Raw genomic sequence first — 22,032 nt, 5'->3', positions numbered from 1 at the left:
GAAATAATGGGTAAATAATGGGTGTTTACTTGATTGACCAGTCCCCTCTATCCCTCAAAAAAAAAAAAAAAAAAAAAAAAAAAAAAAGAAAAAGAAAAAGACAACAGTCAGTGAGTGGTCTCCTAAGTGATCATGAGATAAAATAACTATTTTTTGTGAAAATAGCCATTGCTAAACCAAGTAGTACGTTAACGGCCCAATCCAAAAGGCCCTCAGTGCTCTGCCTGGGCCGGACCCCAACAGAAGCTGAGAGCCTCCTCAATGCCATTTGTTCTGTAGCTTCTCGGGGGGAGCTGAAACCTTTCACATACAGGGAAATTTTTCAGAAGTTGATTTTTTTTTTTCTCCCCCAATATCAATATTTTAGGTGATTGTTGATGCATTGGTTTTAAATCTGGCAGCTTTCACCAAAAAATTGCATCAGACCAGAAATAGCTTTTGATGCAGCACATTGTGCAGGGAAGTCAACTTAATGGGTGTTCTGCTGTTTGCTTCAGTAACAGGGTGAGAGTTTTATCCCTAGGTAAATACCAAGCTGATCTTGTGGGATACTGATAAATAAATTGTAACTTAACAAAAGTAGCAATGGGAAAAAAGGATTTTCTATGCATATATTTTAAGAATGTGTATATTATAATCAATATATCATTTTCTTCCCCCAGACTGTGTCAGTATGCATCTGTAGAGAGCAACTGTGCTCCCAGAGAAACATTGGTGTAAGCGACTGGATGGCACCCTGATACCAGAGTACGAAGATTTCTACCCACAGACTGCAGAGCAAGAATGTCCTAAAAGAGAAAACAGTAGGAGGCAGTGATGAAATAGAGGATGGACCTGATCTAGTGAATTACCTTTTCATCATCACTCAATCCAGCTCAAGCTGTACCTTTCAGGCTTGACAGCCCTCTTCATTCCCAATTTGAGGCATCTTATTTGCTGGCCTGGAGTTATGCAAAATAACATTTGTCCACTGTGAGGTGTTAACATGACAACCAGTAGCCGCACATGTCCGGTACCRGCCGTGAATGGACATATGACTCACTATCCAGCAGCACCATATCCCTTACTTTTTCCTCCAGTCATTGGTGGACTGTCACTACCCTCCCTCCACGGACTCCAGGGTCACCCACCGACGAGTGGATGCAGCACCCCATCACCTGCAAGTAAGTGCTTGGTATTAATACCTTTTATTGACCAGCTCTCCTCTAATAAAGACTGATGGTGTTCATTCTGAAATTATATCAAGAGTAATTGCAGTTGTTCATCTGTGATGTATTTTACGGGGGCAAAGAGCATGCATTTGTTTTGAAATACCATTTTCAGTCCATCTTGTTTTTATGAAAATAAATTGGCAACTGTATGYCTTGCCAAAGCTGTGGAAACTGAGAGTGACAAAACCTGCTATGCATTTTGGTGTATCCCCTGTTATTATATTAGCTGCAGAATCCAGTGTTGCTTTTGAGAAAAAATTGAGCTTTTTGTATTCATGAACAGTGATGATTTCTCAGTATAGAATTGTCCTAACTTGCAGAGTAATTAATACAGCTTCAGCTCTTTGCCACAAGTAACTGTTTTCTTCCTGTACAGCTTGTGAAGAGCAGCCCAGTGGACAGCTGTGAGTTGCCTGTGGCTGCAGAATGAGCTCTTGTGTCTATGGTTGAGTTTCTGTTGTGGTTTAACCCCAAATAACAACCACAGCTGCTCACTCACATCCYCTTTCCTCCACAGTGGGATCAGGAAGAGTATTGGGGGAAAAAAAGGTAAAACCCGTGGTTTGGGATTAGAACAAATTAATAATTGAAGTAAAATATAAGAATAATTGTAATGTAAAGGGAGATAGAAAAAAGACAGAGAGAAATAAAACTCTAGAGAGATGAGAGCTGCACACAACAGTTGCTCACCACGTGCTGACTGGTGCCCAGCCAGTCCACAAGCAGCCATCGGCAGCTCCTGGACAACTCCCCTCACCTTATCTACTGGGGATGGCATTTTGCCACATGGAATATCCCTTGGGCCAGTTTGGGTCAGCTGTCCTGGCTGTCAGCTGTCCTGGCTRTGCTCCCTCCCAGCTCCTTGTACACCTCCTCACTGGCAGAGCATGGAAAACTGAAAAGCCCTTGACTCAGAGTAAACACTACTTAACACAGTGATGCTTCAGTCATTGCTATCAACATTATTCTCATACTAAATCCCAAAACCACAGCACTCTACCTGCTTCAAGGAAGAAAATGAACTCTCCCAGCCAAAACCAGGGCAGTTCTACATGCAGCACTGCTGAGTGTATTGGCTGGGCAAAGCTTTGTCATTGCCTTGTGACAAATGCATGCTTTCTATTTGGTCTTAGTTTTATACATGTTCAAGTGGCTCCAAACAAAGCTGTCCCTGGTATAAACTTTTCAAGTAGCATCACTTAGAYGAGATACATCTCTGGAGGTCTTTGCAGTGGGTAAATGAGGTATTTATCATCCAGGAAACYCAGATGTATACAGATTTGCAGAACAGTTTGTTGTTGAAGGTGCTTGTCTAAATACGTTACTGTGACTCTTGGATATGAGAGATATGAGTAGTCTTGACTAAAGAGTGCACATGTGGAGCAATGCAGTGTCTGCTAAAGGAAAAGGAGACTTGTTATARCAGGGTCCCTGATACATCTTTCAGCAGAAATCTCACTGAATTTCAGCTCCAAACTTACACAGGAAATCACAGTGAAGACAAAACTTCTGAAGAGTAAAGTTGCAGGTTTTGTGCTGCTTGATACTACTTCTGGCTACATGTCTCGCACACACATACTGGAATGCTGGGCAGTCTTGAAGTGAATTGATTTCTTTTTTTGTTTGTTTTTTCATTCGTGTGGACAGTTGTTATCCAGTCACACATGAGAAGAAGTACAATCCAGTCAGGTTGTTATTTGCCCTGTTCTATTGCTGGGTATTTATCTTTACTGGAGATGAAAAACAGCCAGAAGTAACAAGTAACTTCAGTTTTCCAACCTGTCAGAAATTATCCTGGTTGATTATCAGATTACCATCCTGAATTTATGCTGCACTACTTCAGGAATACTCACCTGTTGAAGGAATAGTTTTATTAGTAAATGGGRGCTTTTTCTGAGTTGTACATTGGTAAATACCAAAATTATATGATCAGCAATGCAGAGTTTTTCTTTTCTGTGAATTATTCCTGCGGAATTAAGACTCTGTTGCTTWTGTATTATTAATGATTAATAAACGAGTCAGTGCTCAGCCTCTCAGAAAAGTAGTGCTAAGTATGAATTTCTGCCAATATGCAAAATAAGTGGCTACTTCTGAATCCTGGGGTTTGTGTCTTTATACCCTGGCCCCAGCATTTTCAGGTCAGTATTTTTGTCAGGTGCTTTGCAGCTCTGGCTCTCTGTGACTGAGCACAAAAGCCTGGCAGCTGCTGTGCAGAGCTTAAGGCAATAGTGTTTGCAAATACCAGTTAAAACTGGCAAGATGGGAAGGAGGATGACTTGCATGAGAGTTTCTTATCAGACACAGTCCAGTGCAGGATGACTCTTCTGGTTTGCACTACTCTGTTTTCATACCTGTAGTGCCATCACTGTCTGTAGTTCTGATTCTGGAGCTGAGGTTTATATTGCTGGATTTATAGAGAAAAGTTCTTGGAAGCATGCAGGTTGAGCTTTGGGTTGTGTTTCAGGGTTCTGTTCTTCATTGCAGATTTAGTTTGTTTATTTGTTTGTTTTCTCAATGAAGCCACCCATAGGCCAGTCAGTATGACTGGCGGTCTCTATTTAAGTTAGAATTTATACTGTGTAGTGGAATAATACAGAACTGTCTTGCAAAGACCTGAAAAAATTAAAGTTTGGCCACGCCAGTGCCCTTTACCTGCTTGCAGCTATTRTACTATTTATATTCCAGATTCTTTTCATTCATGTAAAATCCAATAGAAATTATTTTGCATAAGAGGAATGTTATAAAGATCTCTCTAATGTTTTTAAAACAAAGCAGTTCAACAGCTTTTGTTCAAAGTGAGTGCCATTTGAGCTTTCACATTAGTGTCTTTTTTTTTTATTTTGTTCTGTTTTGATTTTAGACTTTTAATGATGGCAGARTAACCTTATATCAAGTTGCATTAAGTTACCTTAATCTACAGTTGGGGTAGGTATTTCCAGAGCCATTAAACAGACAATAGCATGTATTAGAGGTATGAATTGTGTGAGCACSAGGGGCTTGCCATAAATGCTCAGGATGGAGTGATTTAGTTTCATTGATGTTAATAATGCTGTTGGCTCTGTGACCTGTGACTTGGCTCCTGTTTTTATGCTGAGATACATAGTGCAAAATACTTAATAATTGGAGGTCTGGTGGCAGTGCTAGAGAGGTCAGAAGATGAAAAAAACCACTTTTATGCGTACATGAACGATGCATTAGCACCGAAGGAGACCACGGTCAAGAAGATCGTTACTTTTGTGAAGTCAGATTGATTTACCTRCAGCTGTATCCCCCTCAGAGCACAGAGCAGACATCTTCACTCCTGAGATCAGGTGCATGCAGGCTCCCRTGGCCACATTAATGAATGAGGAATTCCTGAAACAGAGATGGTTTCCAGAGGTTACTGCTTAGCTCATTTAGAAATGGTAAGAGAAGGAAAAACTGGGGGCATTCCTGTGCTTTTTGGGTCATGCACCAGCCTGTCCTAAGACCAAGAGGGTTCTGTTCTTTGCCAGACTGGAAGCAGCTATGGGAAATGGGCAAAAGTCCTGCAGATACACTACATGTTTGCAATAGGAAAATCACAGAACACTTGTGAAATATTTGGAGGAGGAATAAATAAATATGGGCAAATGTTGTTACTTGACATTTAATTAAAGCAATAGCACCTTAGGTTCAGGTGAGTAGCAGTCACCCAGGCAATTTTGGTATTTGGGTGGCATCACTCTCATCAGCCCTGGAAGATGGACCACAACCCATGTGGCCATCCTGAGACCTAATGCTGCTACATTATAACCTTTGTTATGGCTGTAATGGTGCATTTTAATTTCTAGAAAAAGATTAATAATAAAAATTAGTCTTAGAAAAAAAACAAACTACAAAAAAAACAACCCAATCCTAACCAAGAAAATCACCACCACCTTAAATTTCAGAAGGAACATGTGTAAAAGCCACACAGATCATGGTGGTATATCCAGGGAGTTGAAAATTGGTGAGGAAAGTTCTGCCTTTATGTTATGGCTGATGGAACTGCAAGGCAGTGATGTTGCAGTTTCACAAGCAAATCTCAGCATGGGGAAGATGAAGCCCTGCTGGTTGTTTGTAGAGTATCTTAGCAAGAGTGATTCTTGTAACTTTGCTTCACCAGAATGAGTTTAACAGAACTAATTTAACACGGGTAGAGACCACTACGTAACAAAGCCAGTTRGTGTGAGCTGGAGGAAAAAGCTTAATCTGAGCTAATGCTGTGGTGAAAGGAATCCCTGAGTGTATCCTAGATCAAATTAAAAAAGGGTCTGGATAATAACCACAGTGGGAGCCAGTAAATAATAAAACACTTTGTTTGGCAGTTGTTCCCTTTCTGCTTGGATTGAGCATCTGCCTGATTGAGGTGATATGTGTAGCCCATGGCATTCAATGGGAGAAACCCCAAATCCTATCTCTGAACCCCGCCCCACATTTTGGTCCTCAGGCTGCCAACATGAGCCTTTGAATCCTTGATATCCTCCCTTCCATTTATTGTGAGGGAGGAACAGGAGTAGCTTGGTAAGGGGACAGGGAAGAGCAGTCAGTCTGATGCAAGAATGTCCTGGCATTTATATAGACTTAGTAAGGTTGCTTCATCAAAATAGCTTGGAAAAAAAGTTATCTGAATGTGTTATTTAGAGGACTGTTGGGATGCCATGGAGAAAATTCCGTATTACGATCACTCATTGTATTTTAGCCAAGCTTTTCCATTCTTTTCTGTCTAGGGTGTTTTAAAAAGTGTGTTGCAAAGAATAAAGGACTTCATGTCCTGTTTTATGTAAGTCTTCGAAATATGAGAAAATGTATGGAAAGTAAGATCATCTGAGGAACTCAAAGACGTAAAAAAAGAAGTACCCACAACATTATTTCTGGGTTGTTCTATGTAAATAATAATTTTGTTATTTAGTAGTCTGTATTACATGTCAGGCTTTTCAGACATGCTCAGGACAGGCAGATTGTTGTTCTGAGCATTGTATTCTGCTGGAATTGCTTTTCCTTCCATTAATGCAATTATTTACTTCTTAAACTTTATCTTAAAGATTGCTTAATTTTTATTCCCCCTTCCCTGGGAAACGGATTTTCCATTGGTATATTAAAAAGGTACAGTTAAATCCAGTGTAACTGGTATAGTACTGAAAGATATTTTTGCCAGCCCCACCCGYTGCAGGAATTCATTTACTTTTCCAGTCCTGTTGTTAATCATTATATTGACACAGAAAGTCCTCCCAAAAGCACTCTTTGGCAGATTGCATTAAATATGAATAGCAGATATTCATTACGATGTGTTGCCCCCAAGAGAACTCTAAACTATCTGCACTACTCATGAGCAGGCAAATACACTAATTCTCCAGCTATTCAAATTATTTTCAAATAGTTTAGTGTGTCTCTAATAAAAACAAGAATGTCTCTGTTTCCCTTAATTACTCAGAAGGTCAAGGACTCCCACATCTCACTTTACTTCACAAAATGGGGAATATTCCTGTTGGAGATTGGAGTATGGTTAGTACATGATGGATTTTCTTCCACTGGCATAGTTACTGAGGCAAGTGCTATCTGTAATGGACTGAAAAAAAAAAAACCCTCATCACTTTTTGGCACTCTGGAATTGTCTAAAATAGTATTATAATAGTTACGTTGAATTAGGGAAAAAAAATATAAATCAACCTTGTTTGATTATGTTGTTCAAGTTTTTTCATGCATTCTAATCTTAGTGTATCTGTCTCCCTTTTTTCCAGTCCCATCTCCCTGGGAAAGCTTGCTGTGTGGTCATTTACGTGTATCTGCAATTAACAGATGACTTTTAGTGCACCTACTCAGCGCATGTGTTGTCCGTCTTTTTTTGGGAACATGTGTTTGCATTCAGAAAGAGTGGGATCAATAGAACATGRATCTCAGATTTCTTAGCCRCAGCCAGTGTTGCCTCATGCTGGCRAGTCTGAGGAGCAAGGTCCAGATGACACCCTGCAGATACCATTCATGACCCTGGAAATCACCATTTCTTTTCACTTCTTCTCTTTTGTCATGTGATTTTTTTTTTTCCTGGTAAAGCTCTTTGTGCAGCTTGAAAGCATCAGCACTTTGATTATTAAAACTATGTTACTTTGTAATTTTCAGATTCTAGTTGATCTGAAACTATCAAAAATTTAAACTCACTTTTTCATGTTAGAGCTTCTTTTCCAGTGTGACCACTTTCAAATAAACCAAGAACTCCTCTCTACTTGGTGCAGCTGACGACTCCTGCCCTGCCAGGGTGGGTCCTCAGCACCCTGTGGATGCAGCCCACTTCAGATTTTAGMGGGCAGCATGCTCATCTGTGAGAAATCAGTCTGGGTGTGTATGGAACAGGAATTTGCTTCCTGGGAGGAAGCCAAATTTAGAAACTGCTCTGGCAAGGAAAGTGTGTGTGGTGCAATACTGGCATGTGCTCCGCAATGGCTCTGTGCATCCCTCGTAGACATACCGTAGTCTCAAGGAGCCTGGTGTTTGGAAGTCAAATGGGAGCTGTCACAGAATTGCTCCTTTCCCCTCATGGGCCTCAAAGCAAGGAAATTCCCCAACAAAATGCCTTCTTATCTAAGACTGGAAGTATGTTTCTGTGGAGTATTGCAGGTGACCTTTTCCTCTCTGGCTCAGTAAAAATAACACCAGTAGCTCCCAGTACAGGGATGTCAGGAATGAAGAGCGAGGGGCTTGTCCCCCATTGTTGGCTCATTTGGGGTGACTCCTCTGCTGATCCCCTAGCCAGTGATGGTGTGTTTGGTGTCCATTCATACATCACTTGTGAAGCACCCAGTACACGTTCAAAAGAAAAGTAATGCCAGGCTTTAGGTTTGGCAGCACAGCAGCACCCAAAGTTGTTTCAATGTCTGATGTGTTTCCAATCCAAATCAATAGGTACAGCCTTCTGGAATTGCTAATCATGTGATAGTTCATGATACTAAAAATGAACATAAGCTTTCTTTTTGCCAGCTTTCTGTCTGAAGGCRTCTGTTTAGCAGCTAATCATGTCATTTTTACTATGTGCAGAGTCTCCATTCATGCTGCCATGTTCAAAAGGCAGGTCACTGTATGGATTGGGGGGATTTTGTAAATACTCTTTTTTTGTGAGCTAAAACGGACTTTTTATTTTGCCTCAGCGCTGGCCTTGTTAAGACTTTCCTCCTTTAGKCTGCTTGAATTATTAGTTTGTGTTTACTATGGTTTTAGCAATATGTGATGTTTAATTGGGAAGCCTTTTTTAAGATTTGGACAGATTTTCTTCGGGAGAGATCAATTTATGATTTTCCTCTAGTAGAATATCTTCCCCTTTTGCCTATTTAGGGAATTTGGGGAACAAGTTGTGTTATGTGGACTTTTCAGCTGTATCAATGACAACATGTTTCCCATTTAAAATGATAAATACCCGCCCTATCTGATGAGCCCCGAAAGGGCAGGGAATCCTTTTTCCCTTCCTTTGTCCTTCAGCGCTCCGTTTCCTTTCTTACTGCCCAGAATAGGCCTACATCAGTAATATTCATAAATGATTTACAAAAGTAATTCCTGTGTAATAGCTTGGGACGTCAAGATTTTATGATGCTGCCAGATGTGCTATCAAACAAAATTATCTGGTTCAAAAAACTTGTGATAAATCTAGTCAGGGAAAACTCCCCAGGGCAGACTCACCCTCTACAAAAGTAACTATATCTCATAAAATTGTTAGAATTGCCTTTACCACATGTTTGAAATCAGACTTAAAGCAACAGTTTTATTCATGTCAAAACTTAGGTTTGGTGTAAACTCACAAACAGGAAGGACTGGCCTTAGGCAACAGAAAACTCTTTTCCTTTCAAAACACCACACACACTCAGAGGAAATGTCAGAGTAAATATCAGAAATATTCGGAAAACCAGAATCTGCATCCCTAAGATACTCAACTGTTTTGTCTAGATAATGCATTTTTAGAAAGCAGTCATACCCTAAATATAGAGGGTCTCACCAGGGCTGGGCTGCTGAGCTGTGTCTGAGTACCCTGAGGTTGTGCAGTGAGCAACATGSCCAGCATCTTCCCTGTGTGTGCGTTTGATTCTTCATGGTCTGAGCCAGGGAAAGAGTGTTGGGAGTAAAGTGTGTGTTCTGAGCAGGAGTTYGGGTTTTGAAGGAGGGGAAGCACTGGAGAGGCACTGGAAGTCCCYTTGTGGCTGTGCCTCCATATTGGGAAAGTCTGGACAAAGGCAAAGCAACCTTGGTTTAGTTCTGCAGTTTTATGGTGGTCCTTACCTCTCAGGAAAGCCCCCAGAGATGTTTAGGTGCCTGCAAACACAAACTTCAAAGGTCTAAGTACTTCAGTTGTGCCAGAGGAGCAAAAGGTTTTGAGTGTGATTTTCATCTGACAGTTCAACGTATTTGGGAGAGGGGCTGAAAGTCATGACTGACTGCTGGGAGCTTTGGGGCAGAAATGGTGAGTTCAGGTGATGGAAGAGTTTGGTTCAGCATTTCTTGGGAGACCTGAGCAGAAGAGGAGAGGTGGCTCTAGAGACTTGTGATGTGCCATGTCTCTGGGGAATGCGCTTCTGCTTTCAGAGATTCTGAGACTTCCAAGGGCTCGCTGCAGCACACTCGCTGACAGCTTCAGTTAAGATGGAAGTCAGGTAATTCAGGTACTCCATAGGTGTGGACCTCCAGGTAGAGCTTTGCCTTTGCTATTTTTCAGTGCTGAAGGCCATTCAAATTCAACTTAAACTCAGAATCAGCTTCATATGTTTCAATCTGAGACTTGCACTAAGGCTGATGCTCAACTTTTTAAAATGTGAACTGCAAGAAAGTGAGATGGGCTGAAAAAAAAGGACAAACCTCAGAAAAATACTTACATTATCCTTTTAGGATGGATTTCCTCATCCTTTTCTAGGGATGGATTYAGACCCCATCATGATGACACAGCTCCTGCGAGTGCTGTGAGGGTTCAGCCTGTGGTCACAACTGGAGATCGTTTTTCTCTGTATGTGTGCAAAAATTATGTAGTTGATTCTTAGAAATTAAGGCCTTGATCTCTCAGCTACATCAGTAAGAGCAGATAGCATTCAGTCTGTAAATATGAGACCTAAGATGCTTTTCAAAACCTGGCTTTTACTAAAGATGTATTTTGATATTTGCAGTAATGTGGGCAATATAATTTCTGAGATAACATGGGGGGGCAAAATGTACACTTATGCATTTCTCACTTCTCTAAGTTAAAAGTTTTCAGGTGTGTTTCAAAGCTTCATAGCATAACATACCTAACTAGAACCTTTTACAAYCCATGATGTTTTTTCCAGTCAATCTTTTTAAATGCCTGAAAGTTAGTTTCAATGAAGGAAATGCCAAAAGTCCTTTAAATACAGCTGTAATAGCATCACTTTTTCCTCTCTTTATTTAAAAATAAGAAGAAAGACATTCTTTACCAGTACTGAATACTCTAGGGAAGAAAGGTGGTGTCCTATGGCTGCTCTGTGCAGCCTGCAGCTGTTACCAGAGGTTCTGCCCAAAAACCTCTGGGCTCTTACAACCTCTGCAACTGTATTTGAGGGGGAAAAAACTTGGCTCCCTTTTAAGACTGAAAGCATCCAAGCCAAAAACCAGAGTGCTGTCCTCACAATCAGGTCCCTGGCAGTGGAAAATGCAACACAATTTTGTGTGCATTTTTATTTCAGCTGGGTACTGTGACCACTGTGGAATTCAGCATCTGACAGGGGCAATACCTACCCTCTACAGCACAGCCAATGGAAATTCCCATTCTTTCTATCCCTATTCCCTTCTTACCCTCATTCCTCCTGGCCACCGAGTGATGCTTGTTGGAGGGTAATGATCCTGTAGGGAGATGCACAGACGTTCGTCTAGAGCCCTGAAATGAGGCYGCCTTGTAAATCTSTGATCCCTAGAAGAGTCSACGTGCATTCCAGCACTACCTAAAAGCTAYCAGCAAAGGCATTTGGTGGGAAGTGGAACTGTATCATGTAAAGAAATCTGTTTATTATATATTACTTTTGCATAGCAATTCCAGGATCAAGAGTCCTGTTATTTGAGAAATGAAATCCTGCGAGAATTGTTAAAAGTACAGAAATAGTGATGTCATTATGAAATTAACTGGCTATAAACCTGCAGGGTGACATGTCGATTCATAAAGGGAATAGCAAAACATAATGCAGGGCACATCTGCTGCTCTGATTCCTRCAGAACCATCAGCCTATTGGTATCTGCAGACCACTTGAAATTGAACATCTGTTAGAAGCACTCAAAAAAGCAGCAGGAGAACCTGTACACCTTGCAAAACGCTTTGCTGTCAGTAACATTGTAGTTTCAATAGTGTATTCTTACAAAAATTGTTATAAGTCCCCTTCAMGTCCTAGATCTTCCTGGCATTGTTTCTTAAATAGCGACAGCATGAGTAATAGTAAAAATAACATGGACTCTTCTAAAGACTTTCCTAACATTTTTATTACTTTTTATTTATGGTACTGCTGCAACATGCAGGCTGCTATAGAGTCTTCAAAGAAAGACGGWTATGATCTCTGTTCCAAGTAGCTTGGAATCAAGAAAAGGAAGATATATGATGAGTAAGAAAAAAGGACATGGATTCTGGGCCAAGCGAAGGCGGTGAAGAAAGGCTCACATCCTAGAAAGGGAAAGCTGAATCTGGGGCTTTAGAGAAAATGCATGTATGCTTAAAAAAAAGACAGCCTGTGGAGACTGACCTGCCTCTTGTGAGGACYAGCACTAAGATACTGCAGTGTATTCCACAAGCCTGTGTGCATGGTTGACAGTCAATTAAGTATCCTAAATTAACTGCATTGTCTTAACTCTTAAGCAGTCAGGATGACAGCACTGTTCTCCAATCTGTGTGGTCCAGCAGAGTCCAACTAATTGCAATTTTCTTCTGTTTAACAAAACCAGGACTATATTTAAGCCAGAGAGAGAAAGATTTCACTATTGATTAGCAGTGGTTGGTGTTGCAAAGTGACCTGACAGACATTTGGAATGCATCAGCTGCCTCATGGTGCAGCAGCCAAATATCTTGAAGCACAGTTTGCTCTCTTTCACTTTTATTACTTGCAGAACAGGCAAACTCTGCCAGGGTGCTATTGGAAGTGATGTTTTCCATTTTAATATGTAATTACTCACACAAACTCGATGAAAACATGTTGCAATAGCTTTGATTTTTAAATAGGTAAAGGTATTTACTTGTAGTAAAAAATCAGAATTGTTGTAAATTATTTAGGAAAGGGAATTAAAACATTCAACACARGTCACAGAAAATACCCAGTTTTATTTTACAAGTACCAAACTATCGYATTGGATATATTCTCCATTTCACTTTCTTTAATAACGAAAGTATTTTTTACTTTGTTGTCCAAGATGAGGCTGGAACTTYCATAGCCAAAGTGAAGCCTAATTGAGGCAGTCCAACACTTGTGCAAGGATATCGAGAGTCACTGACGTGGGTAGTTCAAATGGGGTTTCTGCCAAACCTTTGTCATGGTTCTGAAGCACTCTGCGTGAGTGCCAGGGGTTTCTAATAGTGCTGAGAATTTTATGCAATGGACAACCCGGAATTTGAAAACCTAATGAAGTGTGCAAAGGAAGCACATTAACACTAAACCCAGAGTGAGATATGTGCATTTTTCTTCTCCTGAGACGTTGTTTGGTGATCCATTTTTTAATCAGTTCTGTGCCTGTGAAACTTCTTTGACTGCCYAGAATACTCCACAGGTACAGTTCCAGTAAGAAAGCAATGAAATGATTAGGAATATGTGGCCCTGTTTGGTAAACTTKGTCTCTTTTGGGGGGAAAAAAAAGTAAAAGTGCTTTAGAGGGTGTTAATAAAATTGTTAAAGCTGTTCTCCTTGCAGCTGCAAGGACATTCCGGAGCTGGTACGTCTCATTTGTTATCAGAGGTTCTGAGCACATTTTGGGTTTAGCAGATTTCTTCTCTTTGGAAAAAAAGAGTAATTTTGGGGTCAGATCTGTTGTTTGAAGCTGGCAAAATGGAAGTATATCACAAAAAAAATGCAGTGCCCAAAGTCCCTTTCCTTAGCTAAGCTCCAAGTCACAATCCATCTGCCCATCACCCAGGAGCTCTCCCTTTAATCTTTTTCTTTATTTTCTTGTCCCTGCAAGTTGTCTGATTGTGTCTGGTTTTATTTAATTGATTTATGTGGTGTTTGTGTGCTTCTATGCTTTTCATTCCATACATTTAATTACAGAAAATGTTTCTGCTCCCTCTGTCTTTGCTGAAGTAATTGCTTTGTATTTATCCTCAAAGTGAAGGAAGGGATAGTGAGAGGTTGTTCTCGCAGTGAGAGGGATGCAGAAGTGTTTTTTTAGAAGGTTAGGCTAATTCTTGGCAGCCAAGGAAAGGGGGAGCACAGTGTGTGACAGGGATGATGATACAGGAGCCGGCTTCTGGGATATGGTGTGAAACAACTCATGRAAACATGGGAGCCAGTGGACAAATTCAATTTCTAAGTTTCTGTGAGCTGACTCCAGCCAAAGGATGCTCCTCTCCTGTGTCTGCCGAGCACTGGTCATCCCACAAGGTAGTGAAGAAGGTGTTGGAGCCATGCTGCTGAGTCACATCACCTTTGAGCTTCCAATCACAAGGTTGATGGTAAGCGTGTGTGACGATTTGCAAAAAATGCTGATCCTTTTCAATYGGCTATCGGTCCGGAAAGTTGGGAACCATTGACCTAACGTATGTCTCTAAGGTCAGGGAGACCTATTTCCAAGGATTTGTGCCCAGGATCAGACATCAGCCTGCTAGGAGGAGCATGAAGAAAGGTTGCTGTCACAATGAAGCATCACATCTTCTTAGGATGGACTACTTTTCCCCTATTTTTTCCCCAGAACGCTTATTGTGTCTGACCTGATTTCAGAATATCTTGTGTTTTACAAGGCACGGGAATACTTTGGATCGAATTGTGTACTAGGATAGATATTACAGGGTGAAAGTGACTCCAATGAGTTTCAGATCCAACAAGGGACAAGTTTTTTTGTAAGCCTGCTAATTACCTTTAACAACACTGCTCCCCAAACTGTTGGGAAACACGTGCTCATCTCTTTAGCCGTGTATGCCTATGCAGGAAGTGGATAAAATCCTGCTGCTTTGCTGGGTGTCTTTCTCGCAGATTGGGTCTGTCCATCTCAATGTTCACTGTAGGTCTTTGCAGAATGACCTTGGTCTGGATGCCTGTGCCAGTATTTTTGTGTCCAGGATGTGCATTGTTCAATTATTTTAAAAAATGTTCATCTCAGTCGGCCCATGCAGTTTCTTTCCTAGTGAAAGGTTATTATTTTCTGTGCAGTGTTTGTGTTGGAGCGGAAGGTCTGGGACGAGTGGGGGAAAAGGGTGAAGGAGGGCAGCCAGGGCTGCTGGAAGGATTGCTGGTGTTTCTGAGGGACAGAGGGAACGGCCTTCCCCCGTGGCAGACATTTGTTATCGATTCCCTCTAAGATCAGGAAATGAGTACAGTCATCGCTTTGTAATTAACTGTGAGGGGAAAATCTCGGGAGATGGCTAAAACAGATTTGTCCACTTAGAGAAGGAAYGCCGTGACTTAACAGGTGTATGGTGCTTGTGCTGCACTACTCAGGAGTTCTTCAGGCTCGGCTGCAAACAAAATATTATCCGACTATAATAACATTGTGAACCCAAAGACCTTAACTGGTTTCATTATCAAGTGAGTGCCTGAGGGGAAATACACAGATGGAAAGGCATTCCTTTCCTTTGGTATAATGCTCTTGTGCCAGAGAATTTATGGCCAGGACGTGGTTGGCCCTTGCATGGGCGACTGGTGGAGGAAATACATGAAGTCATTCTGGGGTTGTTTTTTTTTTTTTTTTTTTTTTGGTTGTTGTCTTGCAGCCTTTTTAAGAAGTGAGTTTTCATTGCCATCCCCAAGCTTGTATGCTGCAAACTCTAAGGTGAGGTTTATTCAGACCCCTTCTCTCTGCTCTGGGCTTTGTTCTCTCCCTGGCAAATAGGGAGGGAACAGCCCTACTTGGAAAACACACGGTATCCTGACAGGTGGATTCAGGCTCCTGTAGGTCAGAGTGACGCTCAAAAGGCATTATCTTCCTAAAATTTGATTTGTTGCAGGATGTGCTGGAGGGCTGATCAGAAGTGAGGGGAGTGTAGAGGGGATTGTTTTGTTTGGATTTTGTTTGTGCGGTTTTGGATATTGGGTATTTTTTATTTTGTTTTGTTTTGAGGGTTTTTTTTACTTTTTCTGGTGCAGACGGATATTAAAAAGATCAGCTTTTTGTTGTGTATTTCCAACCTCTGCTCTACTAGCTGGAGATAGCATCTACCAGGCAGAGCCCTATAGCTTAGGCAATCTTAAAGGCTACACGAGGAGGTAAAAAAAAGAGAAAGGAAGAGATATTAACTCATCATTCAGCTAGTTGTGGTGTCTATACCCTTTTCCAGTTCATGAGTTATCCTGTGGTTTCTCAATTATAGTTGTCAGAAGAAAGGTATGAAAGCTACGTTTTTAAAATCTGTGACCAGAGAGGCTGATATTCCCTGGAGAGGAGCCTGGTCTCTCTATTTTGGAGAACATGAAGATGAAGATGCAGAGCACATTASTTGGTTGTCTAAAATACTGATAGGTTTTTCAGAACTAAATAAATACAAAAAGATGGAAATTGCRTGCAGGATCCATGTTATGTTTGGGAGTGTGTGTGTATGTGCACATTTAGACTTACTTGAGAACCCCAAAGGTATTGAAGTAAAAACTAAATAAATAATGAAGTTGTGGTTCAATTGTAAATGTTAATGTTTCTGTGAGAGACTGAAGAAGTTATTATTCGAATTGGCTTGTTCTTTCCTTGTTTATTTATCAGTTTGCCGTGTTTTTGAACATTATATATGATTTAACGGTGAAGAGTTCACAAATCTTAAAATGTTGCCTTCTTGTCAGTGACACTGATCATACTGCAAAGGTCTTTTTAGAATTTCATACAGATCAAATAGCTCTGTTTGTTAAAAAAGGTCAGAAAAAAAGGTCACCAGAATCTTTCATTGTTGGCAAAACTACCTATTTTTTTTTTTCTTAGTCTGGGTCATAAAAATAGCTGAACAGAACTGCTTTCACTGAATTTATTGATTAAAAACAAGCAACCACCCCCTTTCCTCAGCCTTCCTCCTCTTTCTAACAGACATCTGACATGGAAAAAAATGTTAGCTAAGTATTTTTGCCAAGGCTGCAAGCAMCCAGAGCCTGCTATGATGGCTACTGCATAAGAAGCCATCATAGCAGCATAAGAAGCATAAGAACAAGGAGCTTCAGCAGCTCTGYTTGCAGCCACTTCTTCGTTTGAGGATGTTTTGCACAGGTGTTAAAATGCGATGCCAAAGCACATCTTGATATCAGCATCCTGTACACTGAAGCCTGTAATTAACTGCACCCACCTGTATGCTGGCATTTTTCTGACTCTTGCCATCCTTTAAGAAGCGTGTGTCTGAGGATCTAATCCATCTAAGCTTCTGGACACCCTGAACTACAAATGAAGTCGGGGAGCTGCAGGCGCACAGCTCCTGGCAGGATTATACACCCAGTGAGCTATTGCTCTCATTATGTTGCACTGCAATCTATCATCGGTGTGAAACATCATCCTAATGATGCATTAGTGTAATACATCATCAGGGGAGTCCCACCAGTAATGTATTACTCCAAGTATGGTGCTACTCAGTAAGAAAATCATCTCACAGTCCTTGTGTTGTTTCAGAACAGCGTGAACGGAGGCAAAATATGTTGCTTGAGATTGATGCAGGTTCCCAATTTCATAACTATGTTAAATAGTGGGGGTACCTTCTGTATGGTCTGAGGTTGTGATTGTGTTTTCAAAGAGGTGTGTTTGGGCTGKTTTTGGTTTGGAAGGAGCAGGAATTGATTCTTCAGATGGATGGCTGGAAGGCTTCAATAGGAAGCTGTAAATCTGCTGCCCGAGTGCCTGTTATATAGTTCCTGAGGATGGAAAGAGGGTTTATGAAAACTTGGTGCCAAAATTTGCAATTTTAAGGATTTTTCTAGTGTCACCCTGATACATATTCCTGTTTCAGTCATGTGGACTAAGATAAATACATTTAACAGCACGTCTTGCAAAAAGGAAACCTTTCCATTTCATGTGTCAACCCACTGATTTTCTTTGGTCTGCAGGATCCTGTAACTAAACAATCCTTCCCATGGGGGTTTTCTCAAGGGCAAGATTTACTTCAGAGGGAGAGGCAATCAGGTGGTTTCACTTYAGGCTTTTGAATCACAGTTGTGATGACGTGAGATGCTCCATGGGATTGCAGCAGTCCCAAGGACTGCCAGATGAAGGAACATAGTTGCCAATGGTRTACCTAAAGAATAGAAGGATTGCACTACTCCAAATGAAAAATCTGGAGTAGGATTGAAGGGAATATTAACTACAAAATGGACAGTTTTGAAACGTGCTTTTATACATGATCAGTGTTTTCCAGAATGATTTTTGGATGCATCAAGTTAACAGGTGCAAGACAAGGAAATCTAAAGGGATTCTGAACTTCAATGTGCTTTTGAAGCTGCATTGCATATTTTCAATGCTGAAATGCTGCACACAAGTTGTTTTTTAAAAGAATCTTCCCAATCACAGAAAAACTTCATCAAAACCAAGGAAATGTTCTACAGTACTTTGAGCAAAATTTGGTTCCCCTTTGCTTTGCTTCTCATTTTCTTGTATTATGATATAACAAGATTGAAGAACATGATTGTGGCCTTCTTGGGACTTGTCAGTCACCCRTTTTTTTCCCCTCTCATGCTCCTTAAAGTTCTTTACCAACTGTTTCTTTCTGTATCCCCATGTCAGTGAGATACTATGACAACGTGGCTGTTATTGCAGGAGCACCTACTGAACCTTCTGTTACTGTAGGAAAATGGAGACTTTTAAAATGCTTTACCTCGTTTCATTCATTCACGATGTTGCTGTCCCRGTCCAAAGTATGCACATGTCGGTAAAACACAAGGACAACTTTGATGGTGTCATTCTTTTACTGGTTAAGTGTTCTATGTTCTATTTAGGCAACAAAAACAGTATTCCAAGCCAAAAGAACTTCAGCTGTAACTTTCTTGAAGCCTTATTTGGGCAAAATATGAATGGCCTTAAAGAACAGTAACTAGTTTATTTCCTGAAGTGGTGCTAGGTTAAGATGATTATCACAAATCACACCATCCTCAACATCAGGATCTCCCTCATGGCTGTAAGGAATGCAGACCTGTTCATCTCAGGTCTGGTTTAGGATCCCAGAGGTCCCAGTTCTCTCTCCAGGAGGATGGTGAGGCTGCCAGTGCAGCACTACTCCTTCATGCTAGTGCAGAAGCAGCAGAAGGAATAAACCTTTGTCTGTACTTCAGGCATTGGCAGAGGACTTGAAGTCTGGTGACTCTTCRGAGGGTCAGCATCATGACTGTCTGATAATTGCCTTTAGTTTTGAATAAAAATGAAGACCAGCCTTGTTGGCTGCATTAAATAAAGAAAGTCCAATAAAAGCAAAAACTATCCATTGAAAAGCAGGAGTTGAAAGGCAGAGATCATTTAATGAGTTGATCTTTATAGGTTTTAAGGTTTTAAGATTAAAATTACTTCTTTGTTTCCCTGCTGTTGTTTGAAGTCAGATTTTCTTTCCCAGCCTGCTTGAATTCAGCCCCAACTGCAAAAAGTTTTCATCAACAAAAATTAAAAATATGATAGACTTAATTTTCTGATTTGGCTGCTGTTTAGGATTTGTTTCTACCTTGGAACCACTCAGCTGGTGTCTTGGAGCCTTCTTGTTAGAGAAACACTGCCCTTCTCTGTGTATACAGAGGGTACAATGAATCAAGATTTGCTGTAAATAATGTTTGCAGAGTGAAGTGTTTCTGGCAAATTCCCTCAGTTTATTGCATAGTCATACATGGCAGGTTATTGTTTTAATAGATTATTAAACTCTGCAGGTGCCCTTTAACCTTCTCTGAACTTTGCTTTTGTCTTTTAGAAGGAGTTAACTAAATCCAAATTAGTGGTGGGCAGTCAATCAACAGTCAGATGGTTTTTTTAACCTCACCAGTATGTCCTGTTGCATGGCACCGTGCTTTGTTCTTCCATCAGGCTGCACYGTGACTCAGGCATAAGCATGACACRTCAGAAATGTAACGTGATGTGACACGGCCAACAAAAATATCAGTTGGGACTTCTGTGAACAGTTTCAATTCATTCAATTCATGGGTTATTCCTTGTCCATTCATGTGTCGATAAAGGGTTCAGTAGTTTTCAACTTGCTGGCTCTTAAATGGAAAGGAAAACAGCAAAAAAAAAAGCACCAAAGCAAAGAAAGGATAGCAAAGACCCTCATCCTTCAGCTGGCTTCCCCAGTGTTTAGTGCCCAGGCTTTGTGCTGTGGTTCCGGCTGGTGATATTTGGAACCTGCAAGTTAATTAGAAGGAGAAATTTCTGCAGCTAGCAATGTAGATATTCTGGGGASAAAAAAAAACAACCAAACATTGCCCCAGGAGAGGCATGATATTTGAGCAGATTTATAGTGCTCTGATTGTACATAYGAATGAGATGATGGCCATCAGTGTGGCTTGCTGCTATGGGGAACTGTCAGCTTTGCTCGGGTGGAAGGTAATCTGTGGACGGGAGCAGTGATAATGATGGGAAAAAAATGATAAAAATTTAATCAGTTTAAAATGGGACTAAAAAATTAGTTAAGAATGTAAAAGCAGACTCTTTTTCCTCTGGAGGGGAAGAGAAGAAGTAACCCACCTAGACAAGCAACCAGGTTAAGTCTACCAAATATGGTGGTGGGATGGACGTCACCGTGCAATGAAGACCCAGGTCCCCCCTGCATATTGGTGAAAATCACCSAGACCAGAATTTGAAACATTCTGTTTTATTCTGCTCTGGCAAAACATATTGCTGGTTGTGGTGCATATGGAAAGGTCACGGTGGTGCGGGACCATGAGGGAGGGATTTGCTGAGGACCACTGTCATGCCAAGCCAAGGGTCCMACCCTGGGCCACATTTTGATAATAAGTCTGAGATGCTCTGCTCATCATTCCTCTCTGTGGGGGTGCTGCATGTGACAGACACCCCTGTGGGGCTGTGGGGCTGTCTTCCACCTCTCTGTGCGGGCTGGAGCACGCTGGTGGCCAGCATCCCGAGAGGGGCGATGGATGGGTAGGGCAGGTTCATTAATTACCTTTCTTTGACAGAAGAATTGCATTTTCTGTGTAGACGCTGAGAGAATGTTAAGTGGGTCGGCCTGCAGTTTTAAGAATTGCTTTTGAATCACTCCTTTCACTTTTATCTTTCTCAGCTTGAATAAATCTCTAGAGGTTGCTAATTACAGCATGTTTTCTGTAGCACTGGAGTGGCACGCAGCACATTTTTAACCTCGCCTTCCACAGAGGTTTGGCTTCCCTTGGCGCGCGTGTGGAGGAACAGTTGTGTGTTGCTAAACTCTGTCATTCAGAGGCCCTTCTGTTTTTAAATATTTCTCAGTGCAGCCTGCTGTCATTTACAGTGAGCCTTTATTGAGATCATTAAAYGGAAAGTTTAAGATTAATTCCCTTTCAGGGCAAGAGGAGGAGGATAAATAACCAGTCCTGCTCAGTGTTCATTCTTAATGACTCCAGCACAGTGTGAAAGCGTAAACAGTTTTGACAAAAGGTGTAATTGATTGTTTGGGTTTGACTGATCACTCAAAAATGTAGCGTATCCTCATTCAGAAGGTGCTCTGTAAGGTAATGAATGTGATACTGTTAGAAAACAGGGTCTCATGCTAAGCAAGGGTGCAGTTTCATGCTGGGGCTCTGCTCGTGGCCAGGCTGGTGGCTGCTGGGAGTGCTGCTGCTGCTCCAGCCTCCTGCACCATGGGGGCTGCAGCCTCCTTTTCTTGGGTGCCCCTCGTATCCTTGGGGAGGCGGTTCAGAGAACCAAGCTGCTACCAGGGGTGAGGAAGGTTAAAAGTGAAATGTTTTTTGCCAGTTTAGGTCCCTAAATTGCCATATCAATGGCCCAGGACAGATGAACACTGAGGCTGGCATGAAGGGGTTGGGATCTTGCAGCCTTGAGCTCAGGGAGGAGCAGAGTGGGACAGATTGTCCAGTGGTAAATGGCTGGTAGCTGTGCAAGCTGAATTCCAAAATGTGGTGTTGGGACACGCTAACAATGAAGGTGATGGTGGTGAGGTTATCTGTAGGYTTTCTGCATTCTCCAGCTGCCACCTCTAGTTTATTGGGAATGAAAACGAGAGCTTTAAAGACCACCTACTGTTTGCATCCTCCGATGCCCCGTGRGCGTATTCATTCTGTTCACATCATGTCTAGATCTAACCTTGTCTTTTTCTGTCCCTTTTTCTTGTGTTAAGTTTTTCTAAATGCTTCTCTTTCATCCCTTAATGTGCTAGTCTTTATGCTGATTTCTGTGCCTCTATGATTTCCCTGTCAGAAGTGTGGGTGATAAGCAGATCAGCAGTATGTTAGAGATGAAATTGCTTGGTTTTACGTATCTGTGGAAGAGTGCTGCATATCCACGAAGGGGACGTGCAGCAATAAAAAATGAGAAAATACAGGAGGGATGCATGGAGCACCAGTGAATGGAAATGCCTCAGAATGCAAGTATTAAACTCYTGCCATATGAAAACATTCTGAGTGCATACAACAAACAGAAGGCTCGTATAATGCTCCACGACCTTAGCATGTCTCTAGGAATGTAGGACTGTTTGAAAAGCTGAAACTGGGCCAGCCCATTCATATCGTGGCTTTGTAATGCCAGTTCTGACTCTCTTGGGCTTAACTAA

The 22,032-nt window shown here is 41.3% G+C and overlaps 1 protein-coding gene across 2 annotated transcripts in view; it reads left to right on the top strand.

Annotated features, from left to right (window-relative positions):
* Positions 1 to 666: 666 nt before the first annotated feature.
* The window catches only part of RARB (retinoic acid receptor beta), a 191,004-nt gene continuing 169,638 nt past the window's right edge, over positions 667 to 22,032 (top strand). For both annotated transcript variants that reach the window (XM_057384694.1, XM_057384693.1), the window contains exon 1: positions 667 to 1,163. In XM_057384694.1, coding sequence (XP_057240677.1) covers positions 986 to 1,163 — 178 coding nt within the window. In that variant the 5' untranslated portion in view covers positions 667 to 985. The remainder of the gene's footprint in view (positions 1,164 to 22,032) is intronic.

The sequence above is a fragment of the Malurus melanocephalus genome, unplaced genomic scaffold, assembly GCF_030028575.1.
Source record: "Malurus melanocephalus ecotype Western Australia unplaced genomic scaffold, MMel_1.1 scaffold_734, whole genome shotgun sequence".
Lineage (NCBI taxonomy): Eukaryota > Metazoa > Chordata > Aves > Passeriformes > Maluridae > Malurus > Malurus melanocephalus.
This window is presented reverse-complemented; position numbering and strand designations above follow the sequence as displayed.